Below are 14,916 nucleotides of genomic sequence, written 5' to 3'. Positions count from 1 at the left end.
TGGAGCTCCATCTGGGGATGGATCAAGACCCAATAGAGAGCTTATGGGTCAAGATCAAAGGAAACACAGGGGCAGGTGACGTTACAGTGGGGGTCTGCTACAGGCCACCTGACCAGGGCGACAGGGCAGATAAGGACCTCTATAGGCAGATAGGAGCAGCATTGCGTTCACAGACCCTGGTCCTCATGGGGGACTTCAACCACCCCAGTATCTGTTGGAAGGACCACACAGCAGGGCACAAGCCATCCAAGAAGTTCTTGGAATGTGTTGACAACAACTTCTTCAAATGCTAGAGGAGCCAACGAGGAAAGGAGCTATGCTGGACCTTGTCCTTACCAACAAGGAGGGACTGGTGGGGAATGTCAAACTCAAGGGTAGCCTTCACTGTAGTGATCACAACATGGTAGAATTCAAGACTCTTAAGATAGTGTGAAGGGTCTGCAGCAAGCTCACTACCCTGGACTTCAGGAGAGCAGACTTTGGCTTCTTGAGTGACCTGCTTGGCAGGGTAACATGGGATAAAACACTGGAGGGGAGAGAGGGCCAAGGAATCTGGTTACTATTCCAGGGTCACCTCCTCCAAGCTCAGGAGCAGTGCATTTCAAGAAAGAAGTATCAGGCAAAAAAGCCAGGAGGCCTCTGTGAATAGAAAAGGAGTTCCTGGACAAGGTCAAAAGCAAAAAGGAGGCCTATAGAGGGTGGAAGCAATGACAGGTAGACCGGGAAGAACACAGAGAAACTGTCTGAGTGTCCAGGAACCAGATAGTCACCTCCTCCAAGCTCAGGAGCAGTGCATTTCAAGAAAGAAGTATCAGGCAAAAAAGCCAGGAGGCCTCTGTGAATAGAAAAGGAGTTCCTGGACAAGGTCAAAAGCAAAAAGGAGGCCTATAGAGGGTGGAAGCAATGACAGGTAGACCGGGAAGAACACAGAGAAACTGTCTGAGTGTCCAGGAACCAGATATAGGCAAGCTAAAGCCCAGATAGAATTAAATCTGCCCAGGGACATCAAGCATAACAAGGAAAACTTCTGTAAGTGTGTCAGGGATAAAGGCAAGACTAGGGAAGATGTGGGCCCTCTCCAGAAGGAAACAGGAGACCTAGTCACCCACAATATGGAGAAGGCTGAGGCACTGAATGACTTTTTCGCCTCAGACTTCACTGTCAAGGGCTCTAACCAGAGCACCCAAGTTGCAGAAGGCAAAAACAGTGGCTATGAGAATGAAGAAACAACCAATGTAGGAGAAGATCAGGTTCGAGACCATCTAAGGAATCTGAAGGTGCATAAGTCCATGGGACCTGATGAAATTCATCCATGGGTCCTGAGGGAGCTGGTGGATGAAGTTTCACTACCTAAAGGAGGCCTACAGGAGAGATTGGGAGGGACTCTTGATGAGAGAGGGGAGCCATAGGACGAGGGGGAAGGGTTTTACTTGGCTTGGTTAAACTTCATGTGATTTGCACGAGCCCACCTCTCAAGCCTGTCCAGGTGCCTCTGGATGGCACCTCTTCCCTCCAAATAAAATATGTTTTATGTAGAGATAGGTAGAAAATTGGAGCAACCTGGTGTGGTGGGAGGTGTCCCTGCCCAGGGCAGGGGGTGGCACTGGATGGGCTTTAAGATCCCTTCCCACCCAAACCATGCTGTGATTCCATGACCTGATGACAGAGGCCCAGGCCGCGGTGTTGCCCCGGCAACCGCCCCCCGGCGGGAGGGGCCCCGAGCGGGGAGGGGGAGGTTGCCGGGAAACAGCGGCGCAGGCGCGGAGGCGCGGAGCAGCACGCGGCAGCACCGGCGGGGAAGCGCGGCTGCCTCGGCCCCGTCTCCGCTCTCGGGTCCCGTCTCCGTCCGCAGGCCCGGCGCTCCCTGGAGCCCTTCTCCGCCATGGAGCTGGAGGATGACTTCGGTGAGGCCCGGGGGGGGGGGGTTGCAGGGGGGAAAGGGAAGGCGGCAGCCTGCTGCTGCAGACAGGGCCTGGCCGGGCCGGGCCCCGTGACAGGCTCTAATGGGTTGCTGATTATTTTAACTAGGCCAGCGTTATATGCGGTTACCACACCAGGCACGCTTCTGGTGTGGATGGGGTCTGGTCTTTAGGAAGTGTCTGAATATAATGACTTAATTTGGTTAAAGCGCTGCTCCCGCCTGTAGCTGTTGGCTTGGCTGACTCCAGGCACACATTGCTTGGATTGTTGTGGATTCCTGTTTGCCTGCAGTATGGCTAGGGATGGGGATCACATTTGCATATGGCAGTGCCATGGTGCCGCCGAGTCTTTGCTCATTGCAGCCTTCTGCTAACTGCACTTATTTACCTGATGCAGCCGCCTCCTGTGATTTCTGTGTTTGCTGGTTTATGTACTGTGGTGAGGGCTTTTCTCTTCCTCTGATACTCATCTCTGTCTCCTTTTTGCTGGTAATGGTCTGGTCTTGTGTTGAGCCAGTTCACAGAGAGAAACCACTTCTGATTGCTCTTCCAGGGGCAGCTGAACCAGTACAAATCTCGCCAATCCTCCTTAAGGATGAAGTCTTCAGTTTTCAGCTGTTCTAATGACCTAAACTGGCTACTGGAGGCAAGAGGTGCTCACAGGTGGCAGAGGTGACAGCAGCAGCAGTGCACAGCTGAGATGGAAAGAAGGATCAGGTCCTTCCTTCCTTCCTAGTGGCTCACAGCATGAAGCCTGCTCAGTGTGACATGCTGAGCGTCTTCTTAACTAGTTGTCAGCTTGTAGGCTGATGTCTCTTGAGACAACCAAGTACCAGTGTGTGTGTAAGAGAAGGGGATGTGGTGTTGGGCAGAGGCTAAACAGCAGCAGCCCATGCTTAGATCTGTTTAAGCTTCTGTGTAATCAAATCCTAAATGTGCTAAAAGCCTCTGCAGATAGAGTGGCAGAAAGGATGAAAGAAGGCAGATCTGGCTCCCTGGTGTGTACCCCACAAACAGACCCACAGGCAGCAGAGGGGACCTGTGTCGTCTCCTCGCTGCTCCTCTTTCTCACTGAGAATATGGAAGTGTGTTTTTCAGTAGAGATAATAATATTTCTATTTTAATATAGAATCACAGAATCATAGAATGGTTTGGGTTGGAAGGGACCTTAAAGATCATTGAGTTCCAACCCCCCTGCCCTGGGCAGGGACACCTCCCATAGAGCAGGTTGCTCAAAGCCCCCTCCAGCCTGACCTTGAACCCCTCCAGGGACATCCGTGACTTCCCTGGGCAACCTGTTCCAGTGCCTCACCACCCTCACTGTAAAGAATTTCTTTCTAGTATCTAATCTAAATCTCCCCTCTTCCAATTTAAAACCGTTCCCCCTTGTCCTGTCACTGCACTCCCTGACACAGAGTCCCTCCCCAGCTCTCCTGGAGCTCCTTTCAGACACTGGAAGGGGCTCTAAGGTCTCCCCGGAGCCTTCCCTTCTCCAGGCTGAACAACCCCAGCTCTCTCAGTCTGTCTCCATAGGGGAGGTGCTCCATCCCTCTGATCATCTTCATGCCCCTCCGCTGTCCTTCTCCTCAGGGCTGCTCCCCAGCCATTCTCTGCCCAACCTGTATTTGTGCCTAGGGTTGCCACATCCCAGGTGCAGGACCCTGCACTTGGCTTGGTTAACCTTCATGTGATTTGCACGAGCCCCCCTCTCAAGCCTGTCCAGGTGCCTCTGGATGGCACCTCTTCCCTCCAAATAAAATATGTTTTATGTAGAGATAGGTAGAAAAAAATCTATCATGCATATATGCACTCATGCTGCTTCGCTGTTCAGTGCCTAGATTCATAGGTGTTTTGAGCTGGTTTACTAACTCCTCAGGTCCTAAATAATGGTATGGCTTATGAAAATTTATGTAGAGATAGGTAGAAAAAAATCTATCATGCATATATGCACTCATGTTGCTTCGCTGTTCAGTGCTGTTCAAAACACCAATAGGTGTTTTGAGCTGGTTTACTAACTCCTCAGGTCCTAAGTAATGGTATGACTTATGAAAAGTTTCATTTAGATGTCACATGCACCGCGTTAGGCAGGCTGTTTCCTCAGAAATGAAACTAAATTGCCTGGCACTCTTCTTCCAGCAAAACTAGCTGTTGATCAAAAAAGATTTGGTTCAGCCTGACGGTGCTCCTGAGGGCACTGCTGGGTGTGTCGTCCTCCCACCGATGCTCTAACACAGCTGGAAAAGCAGTGCTGGCCTCGTTCACTTTGCGTAAGTGCAGTTACCTGCCTAATATGGTAAATTAAAGAGTTGTTATGCTCAGTGCTACTCAGTATTCTCTGTCTGTTTTGACTAACATCCCAGTCACCGCAAACTTCAAAATGAATTTCTTCAGTTATGCAAAACGGATGCCTGCCTTAATGAATGGTTTAAAATAAGAACAACTGGTTTAACTCCCTAAGATCACACCCCAATGTGGTGTTATGTTTTTTTTCCCTGCTTTCCTGTGTTAGTGGTGCTAGATATTGTCTTTCTAACTAGATTTTTTTTTCTCTTTGTTCTTCCATTCTACTAGATGTTTTGGACCCAGAGAGATTAATACAATGCCCATATAATAAGCACCATCGAATCAGAGCCGGGCGGTTTCCCTATCACCTTGTAAAGTGTAGGAAGGTAAGCCAGGCTGCCAAACAGGCCACTGGATGCAAGTAATTCTTTATGTGTAAGTATAATGCGTGTGTTCTCATTCTTATTGCATTTTCTGTCTGGCTGGAGTAAGTTCCTGACAAATAGCCTTGTTTAGCCTCTATTTCATATAATTTTATTTGTTTAGTAATAGCTTCAAGCACATGTTAATTACCCAAGAGCAGTGTAGCTACAGAAGAATCTACAGATTCTTCACGGTTAGGTCAGGAAGGAGATTGTGGTCTCTTCCAGCAGCTCACATAGATGTCAGGTAGGTTTTTCCACTTTCAGTTGGAGAACCCAGTCTGAGTTACGTGCACCCCTTCTGGCAAGTCAGGGTTGAAATGTCGTGATGTTGCAACTCGCTGGAAATGCAGCTGCATAGCAGGGTTGGGGTTGTTTTTGTTTTGTTTTGCTAATAACTATTTAATGTGCATCTGGCAGAAACTGCACGTGGACTCAGCACTTATAGGAGAGGGATTTTTCCCCTCTCAGATTTTTTTATCCAGAATTTGAATACAAATAATTTAATAGGAAGCATTCCTTCCTCTCTTCATTCCAGCATTCAAGAGGGCTGAGTGAACGTTGCCAGCTCATGTCCAGCTTCTCATCCACCAACACCCCTAAGTCCTTCTCAGGGCTGCTCTCCAGCCATTCTCCACCCAACCTGTATTTGTGCCTGGGGTTGCCACGTCCCAGGTGCAGGACCCTGCACTTGGCTTGGTTAAACTTCATGTGATTTGCACGAGCCCACCTCTCAAGCCTGTCCAGGTGCCTCTGGATGGCACCTCTTCCCTCCAAATAAAATATGTTTTATGTAGAGATAGGTAGAAAAAAATCTATCATGCATATATGCACTCATGTTGCTTCGCTGTTCAGTGCTGTTCAAAACACCAATAGGTGTTTTGAGCTGGTTTACTAACTCCTCAGGTCCTAAGTAATGGTATGACTTATGAAAAGTTTCATTTAGATGTCACATGCACCGCGTTAGGCAGGCTGTTTCCTCAGAAATGAAACTAAATTGCCTGGCACTCTTCTTCCAGCAAAACTAGCTGTTGATCAAAAAAGATTTGGTTCAGCCTGACGGTGCTCCTGAGGGCACTGCTGGGTGTGTCGTCCTCCCACCGATGCTCTAACACAGCTGGAAAAGCAGTGCTGGCCTCATTCGCTTTGCGTAAGTGCAGTTACCTGCCTAATATGGTAAATTAAAGAGTTGTTATGCTCAGTGCTACTCAGTATTCTCTGTCTGTTTTGACTAACATCCCAGTCACCGCAAACTTCAAAATGAATTTCTTCAGTTATGCAAAACGGATGCCTGCCTTAATGAATGGTTTAAAATAAGAACAACTGGTTTAACTCCCTAAGATCACACCCCAATGTGGTGTTATGTTTTTTTTCCCTGCTTTCCTGTGTTAGTGGTGCTAGATATTGTCTTTCTAACTAGATTTTTTTTTCTCTTTGTTCTTCCATTCTACTAGATGTTTTGGACCCAGAGAGATTAATACAATGCCCATATAATAAGCACCATCGAATCAGAGCCGGGCGGTTTCCCTATCACCTTGTAAAGTGTAGGAAGGTAAGCCAGGCTGCCAAACAGGCCACTGGATGCAAGTAATTCTTTATGTGTAAGTATAATGCGTGTGTTCTCATTCTTATTGCATTTTCTGTCTGGCTGGAGTAAGTTCCTGACAAATAGCCTTGTTTAGCCTCTATTTCATATAATTTTATTTGTTTAGTAATAGCTTCAAGCACATGTTAATTACCCAAGAGCAGTGTAGCTACAGAAGAATCTACAGATTCTTCACGGTTAGGTCAGGAAGGAGATTGTGGTCTCTTCCAGCAGCTCACATAGATGTCAGGTAGGTTTTTCCACTTTCAGTTGGAGAACCCAGTCTGAGTTACGTGCACCCCTTCTGGCAAGTCAGGGTTGAAATGTCGTGATGTTGCAACTCGCTGGAAATGCAGCTGCATAGCAGGGTTGGGGTTGTTTTTGTTTTGTTTTGCTAATAACTATTTAATGTGCATCTGGCAGAAACTGCACGTGGACTCAGCACTTATAGGAGAGGGATTTTTCCCCTCTCAGATTTTTTTATCCAGAATTTGAATACAAATAATTTAATAGGAAGCATTCCTTCCTCTCTTCATTCCAGCATTCAAGAGGGCTGAAATTTTCCTTATTGACCCCCTGCAAATTTTGACTGTAATGTGCATGAGAGCCAGGTGAACAATGTTGGCAAGTAAACCTTTAACCATGTTGTTTTTGTCCATAACTGCTGAGCAGACAGCTTTGGCAAGCTTAATTAATTAGGCAGATGAGGTGAGATAGTGATCACCACTGTCACTAGTCAGACTACCAGGTGCAGTTTGTGTCTGTAAGTAATTAACAGAAGAAGGGCTCGGGGATTATTATCTGATCCATCTGAAGATGCCACTGTGTGATTACTTGCAGGGCAAGCGTCTGGGCAGAGATTGTCCTCCTTGCTTATAGAATGGTTAGAGTTGGAAGGGGCCTTAAAGATCATTGAGTTCCAACCCCCCTTGCTCTGGGCAGGGACACCTCACATCAGAGGAGGTTGCTCAAAGCCCTGTCCAACCTGGTCTTGAGCAGTGCTTGTTGGTTTGTTGAATTCCCTTTGCATGCACTATGCATAAAATCCAATTAAATGTTTCCCCCTGCCTCGGTTTCCCATCGCTTTGTGCAAAATGCAGCCCTGCCGTGCAAACGGGGACCCCGAGAGCACAGAAAGTTAGCTGAGCAGACAGCTTTGGCAAGCTTAATTAATTAGGCAGATGAGGTGAGATAGTGATCACCACTGTCACTAGTCAGACTACCAGGTGCAGTTTGTGTCTGTAAGTAATTAACAGAAGAAGGGCTCGGGGATTATTATCTGATCCATCTGAAGATGCCACTGTGTGATTACTTGCAGGGCAAGCGTCTGGGCAGAGATTGTCCTCCTTGCTTATAGGATCATAGAATGGTTAGAGTTGGAAGGGGCCTTAAAGATCATTGAGTTCCAACCCCCCTTGCTCTGGGCACGGACACCTCACATCAGAGGAGGTTGCTCAAAGCCCTGTCCAACCTGGTCTTGAGCAGTGCTTGTTGGTTTGTTGAATTCCCTTTGCATGCACTATGCATAAAATCCAATTAAATGTTTCCCCCTGCCTCGGTTTCCCATCGCTTTGTGCAAAATGCAGCCCTGCCGTGCAAACGGGGACCCCGAGAGCACAGAAAGTTGCATCCTGTTAGTGTTGAGGAGCTTCTGCTGTGCGGCCAGAACAGCTTGCTCGAGGACATGATGGACACATAAGGACAAGGGCAAGTGCCAGGTCCTGCACTTGGGCCACAACAACCCCCTGCAGCGCTACAGGCTGGGGGAAGTGTGGCTGGAGCTGCCTGGAGGAAAGAGACCTGGGGGTTCTAGTTGACAAAGGGCTGAATATGAGCCGGCGTGTGCCCAGGGGGGCAAGAAAGCCAATGGCATCCTGGCTTGTATCAAAAATAGTGTGATGGTGCTGGTCTCTTCTCACAGGTAATTAGTGACAGAACGAGAGGGAACGGCTTCAAGCTCCAACAGGGGGGGTTTAGATTGAACATTAGGAAGGAATTTTTCACCCAAAGAGTGGTCGGGCATTGGAACAGGCTGCCCAGGGAGGGGGTGGAGTCCCCATCCCTGGCTGTGTTTAAGGGCCGTTTAGATGCAGTGCTGAGGGACATGGTGTAGGGGAGGACTTTGTAGAGTAGGGGAGATGGTTGGACTCGATGATCCCAAGGGTCTCTTCCAACCTCAGTGATTCTATGATTCTGTGATTCTATGACACAGCAGCCTTGGCTGTATGGACCTGGTAATGGCAACGGCCGTGGGTGCGCTGCAGCCTGTGCCGCAGTCACGTATCAGCAGTAGTGGAGGAGACTCTGCCTCGAGCAGCATCTGTACAAGGTGCTTCTGCATCTGCCTGGGGTGCAGGTCTGACCCCTGACCAGCAGAGCTGCGTCCGTTGGAACTGGGCAGGCACTGGGACAGTGGAAAAGTTGTGTTTTTCCTAATAAAGGCTGTATCAATTGCAGGGGGGGAGCTAATTTCCCATAGTGAGAGCTGAGCACTGTGTCTGTGATAAAAAGGTTTTACTTGAATGATAACCCTGTAGCACCAGTGTCTGCAGGTGGGATGCTGCCAGCTCCTGCGATGTTTTGAAAGGCTTAAGGAATTTCTCTGCCTTTGTGCTTGTGTATTAAAAAAAAAAAAATCTGAATGGTTTAGATTTGCCTAACATCTCTCCTGTATTGTTTTTAAAATAGTTTCATCTGTGCTTTAAGCCATGTGACCATATTGCCAGTGTTGCGGTGAATTGTAGGGAGTTTGGCTGAGAGTGTCTTTCATTTCAGTCAACTCAAGGATGGCTCGGTTTCTCAGTGAATTGTGTTTTAGAGAACAGTCCTCTTACTTTCCCCTTGCATTTTTAGTAAGTGTCTGAACAGTATATTGCCCTTCCTTGTGTATTTGTATTTTTAAAGCTGCATCACAAATATCCTTGTTTTTTTTTTTTTTTCCTGTGGATTAGAAAGAGATAAGTGAACTTGAGAGAGATGGCATGTGATTTTCATTTTCCCTTGTCTAGAGCTACCCTGAAGTTGCAAAGGAATTGGCCACATGCCCCTTCAACGCCCGCCATCTCGTTCCTCGAGCTGACCTCAGCGATCACATAATGAAGTGCAGTGACAAAGGGATCCTTGAGCAAGACATAGGTAAGAGAACCATCCGTGCTGTGAGATACGTGTTCACCCTGGGGACTGAGCTCTCCTGTTTGTCGGGATAGCTCATAGAATAACCAAAAAGCAGAAGTCAAATTATTGTCTGTAGTTTTGTGTGCCACAGCAGCTTTGGGGAAACTTGAGTCTTATTTGCTTTGATTAATTGGGTAGGTTCAAGAGAATATTGCAGATGCTCCCGGTAGGACTTGCACTTTTTTGTTCCCAGGCTCATTGAATAAAAAGGTTATACCCTAGACTTTGAACATTGAAGTACCTCCAGCAGGAGCTGGGATGCTTTAGCGACCAGAAGGATGGGCCTTTCTTTTTGTAGAGCTACTCTCCCTTTGTTGAGGCTTCATCACTGGTGCCAGTGATGAAGAAATCAACCTAGAAAGTTGATTTCTCCCAAATAGGTGTCTAAGCTGTGAAAGCCCCTGCATCTGTTCTCCAGGGCGACCTGACTAGTTCACTCCCACCAAGAGATGGGACAAGTCCTCTTCTAGGCTCCTCTGCTGCTGCTCTTGTTTCCTCTGCCATACAATTAAGATTTCAGTCTCCCCCCAGTGAGACAAGGTGGAAGGGGGCTCTCCAAAATGTTTAGCAAGGCATCCTGTGCTATGCTGTATCCATGCCCTGCAGTGGCTCTTTAAACTCGTCACGCTACTTGTGAGCAGGTGGATGGTGTCTGTCCCCTGCAGAGTTGCACTGAGGCCCGTGGTGATGCCCACGTTCATGTAAGCAAGTTTCCTCTTCACTCGAGCGTTCCTGCTGCAGAGTTCCCAGGGCCAGAGTCTTTTCCTGTTCATTGAAAAAGGCAAATTTGAAGTTGCTTGATTTCAGGCCAGTACCCAGCTCCTGGGTGTGTCTGACCTGCATTGTGCAGGGGTTTCTCTGAAGTCAAGGGCTGTTTTACTTCTGAAGCAGGATCAACTGCTACTCACTGAGTTTTCTCTCTTCCTGAAGTGAATCAGTCTTCTGGCTTCCAGAGAGAGCAGATGAATGCTGTGAGCACGTGGGAGGCACCTCCATGTGAGGAAGACTGGGAAACAGGTGAGGAACTTCCCCATCTGCCAACTGCTGCTTTTGCCCCGGTCCTGTCCTCCAGCTTCACTTGGGACAGTGCAAGTCCAGGGTGCTCGCCCAGGTCCCACCTGTAGGACCCCCTGCTTATGGTCATTCCTGAAACCATGCATCTCTCCACCCAGCAGGCTTTTCTTGGTACTGAGAACTGTTCCTCATAGAATCATAGAATGGTTAGAGTTGAAAGGGACCTTAAAGATCGAGTTCCATCCTCCTGCCCTGGGCAGGGACACCTCCCACCAGACCAGGTTGTTCAAAGCCCCATCCAGCCTGGCCTTGAACCCCTCCAGGGATGGGGCAGCCACAGCTTCTCTGGGCAACCTGTTCCTGTGTCTCACCACCCTCATAGTAAAGAATTGCTTTCTAATATCTAATCTACGTCTCCCCTCTTTAAATTTACATTATCCTTCATCCTATCTCTACGTTCCCTGATAAAGAATCCCCCCTCGTCTCTCCTGTAGCCCCCTTCAGGTACTGGAAGGCTGTTATAAGGTCTCCCTGGAGCCTTCTCTTCTCCAGGCTGAACAACCCCAACACTTTCAGCCTGTCCTCACAGCAGAGTGGCTCCAGCCCTATGATCATTTTTGTGGTCCTCTGCAGGACCCATTCCAACAGGTCCATGTCCTTCCTGTGCTGAGGACTCCAGAGCTGGACAGTACTCCAGGTGGGGTCTCACAAGAGCAGAGAAGTAGAATCACCTCCCTCGACGTGCTGGCCACACTTCATGCCTGCCCTATCTCACATGAAGATATATTTCCAAGTGTCTGCCCTTTCCCATATAAGTTTTTGTACTTTTTGTACAATGATGACAATGGAAACACGATAACTTTTGTGTTGCTCAGTTAAATGGCAATGAAGCAGACACATTCGTCATTAGATCAACTTTTACTGTATTTTGAACATGTAGAAATACGACAGAGAGATTCCTGGTATGATGGTGGTTGCTGGAGTTTCTTAGTTCTGAGCCACAACATCTGTTTCCTTTTGCAGAGTTGTTGGAGCAGTCAGATTCTCCTTTTATTTGGGGCATGACCAATTCTGGCATAAACAGGTAACAAATGTGAGATTGATTCCTTACAGCAGTGTTTTCTATCAAAGAATATTGCAGCCTGCTCCTGGCTCGCCCTCGGTGGCTGGACAGGGGCTGGCTTTGCTGCAGTGCAAACCCTGGGAGGAGGGAAGCTCGTTAACAGTGAACATCCTTAGAGCACTGGTTCGGTGTCACTGGTTTTCTCATACAAGAGAAGGAAGCCCTTAGGAACACAGATGCTCTGTGCCCTTGTGTGCTGATGGCAGGGTGCTGTCCCTGCCCGTGGCATGTGTTCAGGTCCTGCTGGATGGCTGGTCAATGCTAGCAGTCCCTTCTCACCTCCTGTCACCTTAGACCTGGCAGATGCACTGGCATGAAGGCCCTACGTTAGCAGAAATCCCCCCACCTTGCCCTTTGCAAGGCGTAATCACAGTTTGGGTTGGGGGGAGTGAGGAGCTGAGTGTCCAGCTGTGACCTGGATGGGGCTGCCGTGGTGTGTGTCATTGATCTGACAGCAGATGGTGACCACAGGCTGTGTGTGAGGTGTGACGGTGCCACTGGAGCTGCCAGAGTGTGCTTTAAGGTTTCATCTAAGCCCATACGCAGCGACAGTCCTGCACCTGAGAGCTCTGTAGTTCTGTGTGAGCTCAGCCATGATACACCTCTCCTTCCATAGCAACAGTGACATCTGGGTTCACTTGTTAAGCTTTTTGGAAAACTTCGTAGCGTTTAGAGCAGATACTGCTCTTCTAAGCACCACCACCTGTGAGTGGCAAAGTACAGTCCCTTTGTGTCCCTGCTCTCCTCTGTGCGAGAGCAAAATGTGTAAATTTGAGCAAGTGCATTTGTCAGGAGAAGTAACTGGAGTCTCTCAGTTCCAGCACCACCTTTGAACAGAAGAATTGCCTCCCTTCGAGAGTTCGTGCCCCTGAGTCCTTCCCGTACGCCGTGCCATGGAAAGACTGTAAGTACTGTGTGTGTGGCTGTGGCACTGTGACTTCTGCAGCTGGTGGCAGCTGCTGAAACCTCTGGCCACTGCTGCAGGGACAGAGAGAGAGTTTATAACACCTGCCTCCTTCACAGCACCTTCTGAGGGACTCGGATGCTTGGATTATCCTCTGCATCCTTGCTTTGAAGCATCCTCTGTATTCTTTATTTCATATTCTTAGCAGGTCCTTCTTCACAGTGGTCTAACTTTAGCAGCCTGGTCCCCAGTCACTTGGGCTCTGTCTCTCTAAACAAGTCCTTCTACACCATCCTCAACAACCCCTTTCACCACCACCACCTTAAACCAAGTGATCTCCTTGCTTTGTGCGTCTCTGCTCGCTGCCGGATGGAGCTAAATCAGAGCAGGGGTAAAACTGGGGCTGCTGAAACCAGCACTTTGGGGGAAAAACCTATCAAACTACACCTGGAGGTGGGAGGGAGCTTCCCCTGTTGAAGCATCTGATGCTGAAACCAGACCATCGTTTGCCAGCAGCAGCAAAGCAGAAGTTTAAAGGTGGTTTGAGGAATGACCATCCTGTTTCCCCGCTCAGAGCAGCTAAACCTGGTCCTCCAGGGCTTTGTGGGAATGAATCCTGCACACTCCAGTGATGCTTCAGTTGCCACAGGGTTGGGCTGAATCTGCCAAACCAAATGAAAATGTCACCTGCAGATAAGCATTGTTGCCAAGGTGACAAGCGCTGCTTCAGCAAAGGCCACTCTCACTTGGGGGAGCGGAGGAAATTCTCATCTTTTTCTCCATCTCATGCTAAAAACATGTCTCGCCCTCGTCAGAGTTTGGGGTATTAGTGTCTCTTCCCCCTGGAAGTTCATTGCCTTTTTAGGACCCAAGAGCTCCTGTGGATGGTGGATGTTCCCTGAACCTGATGACAGGACTCTGTAGACTTGGCTCTCCCTCCATGACATGTTTTTGCAACACTTTTAATTTTTAAAACTATCCTTGGTTGTCAAGTCTTTTCCCCAAGCATTTGTTTCACAAATGTTATGGTTTGAAGAACCCACAACAATTTATTGTCATTTAGACAATTATTCTAGTGACCCCACCTGGGAAGAGGAATCAGGGAATAAGCAAGGAAACCCACAGGCTGAAATATGAACAGATTTAATAGAATAATACTTAACATTAATAATTCTGAAGAACCTATATTGATCCTGATATGATTATAAAATATACAAGGATTATCCTTGGCCCATTATCCCAGCAGAAGCCGTGCACTCCCTGCAGGGACAGCCCATGTCCTGTGGCTCCGGGAGGAAGGGAAGGGCTCAGGGCCAAGGAGTTCCCAGGATGGCAGCCATCGAGGGAGAGGGGGAGAGAGAGAGAGAAATCCTCAGGAAACTTCTGATTTCTATTGAACGTGACGTTCATGGTATGAAATAACCCTGTTGGCAGCTCGGGTCAGGTGCCCGGGGCTCGCTCCTGGGAGATGGAAAACCCGCCCCCCAGAGATGGCTGTAAAGGAAATATTTTCACAAATTCATTCACTAGAGTCCTCTAAAAATGCAGTTTTCCCAGGCATTAGAAGAGACCTTAGTGTAAAATAAAATTACTGAAAGAGAAATCAACCCTGTGTCGCTCGCACCAGCACAGCGCTCACCTCGTCTGCATTGGGTGATCTTTGTTACTGAGCGAATGGGCTGATAAATTCACACAGCACCAACTTGGAAATCCTCCTTCCTTAGACAGCGGTGAGTAATTCGCAGGAAAAAAGGCAGAAATTGGCAAGTCTGTGTGGTTCAGCTGTCAGTGGCAGCACTGATGGTCTGTGAGGTTCTGTTTGCCTCAGGGCTTTGGAAACAGCAGGAGATCTCTTGGAGCACTGACGGGTTTGAAGTGGTGGGGAGGGGAAGGGGGTGATTTTGCTACCTGTAAACGAAGTTATGCTTGGGAGTGGGGAGGGGAAATGCCCTGCAAAACTGGCAGATTGGTGTGGATATTGTGGTCCCATTTCAGTTGAAGTCTGGAACCACACAACAGGGTAATTTCCAGGAATTCCTACTCCGCACCACGAGCGCGTGTCTCGCGTCTGCAGAGCACCGCTACCCGTCAGTGTGTGCAGGATTCCTGGTGTCTGGAGTGATTTCTGTGGAGCCTGTACTAGGCCATTTGTGAGAAGGTGTGACCGTTTGCCAGGGAGGACTCTGCCATAAGCTGTGCTCATGGCCCCTGCAGCTGGTGAAGTGGTATCTGAGGGTCTGTTACAGCCCGGAGAGCGGGAAGTCGGTGCTGAGAGTTAAAGGGGCTGAGACTTCCCACTGCATAATGTGTCATTAAAATCGCCAGGATCAGCCAAAACTAGAAGTATTTTTATGTGCTCTTTGCTTTTCATCTTGTCAGCATCTGAGTTTGCCCACACGGGGCACGGGAAGTGGAGAGTTTGGGTTTGCGACAACATTGTCATTTATGGAATTCTGTCTTTTCCCTAGAAAGATCCTGATGGTGCCTTTGCA

At 48.4% G+C, this 14,916-nt stretch overlaps 1 protein-coding gene across 1 annotated transcript; it reads left to right on the top strand.

The window, feature by feature from the left end:
- Positions 1–1,112: 1,112 nt before the first annotated feature.
- GTSF1 (gametocyte specific factor 1) lies at positions 1,113–13,047 on the top strand. Its single transcript, XM_014942675.1, has 8 exons — positions 1,113–1,250; positions 1,853–1,909; positions 4,081–4,186; positions 4,491–4,588; positions 9,218–9,344; positions 10,314–10,400; positions 11,421–11,481; positions 12,336–13,047. Exons 1-8 carry the CDS (start codon positions 1,113–1,115, stop codon positions 12,481–12,483), a joined length of 822 nt encoding a protein of 273 aa, XP_014798161.1. The 3' UTR covers positions 12,484–13,047.
- The last annotated feature ends 1,869 nt before the right edge of the window (positions 13,048–14,916 follow it).

Source organism: Calidris pugnax, unplaced genomic scaffold, assembly GCF_001431845.1.
Source record: "Calidris pugnax isolate Ruff unplaced genomic scaffold, ASM143184v1 scaffold108, whole genome shotgun sequence".
Lineage (NCBI taxonomy): Eukaryota > Metazoa > Chordata > Aves > Charadriiformes > Scolopacidae > Calidris > Calidris pugnax.
This window is presented reverse-complemented; position numbering and strand designations above follow the sequence as displayed.

Coding starts and splice junctions, on each gene's coding strand:
- GTSF1 (XM_014942675.1), top strand. CDS start 1,113: ATGGAGAAGGCTGAGGCACTGAATGACTTTTTCGCCTCAGACTTCACT. Junction 9,345..10,313: donor GATCCTTGAGCAAGACATAG/GTAAGAGAACCA, acceptor CTCTTCCTGAAG/TGAATCAGTCTTCTGGCTTC. Junction 10,401..11,420: donor TGAGGAAGACTGGGAAACAG/GTGAGGAACTTC, acceptor TTCCTTTTGCAG/AGTTGTTGGAGCAGTCAGAT.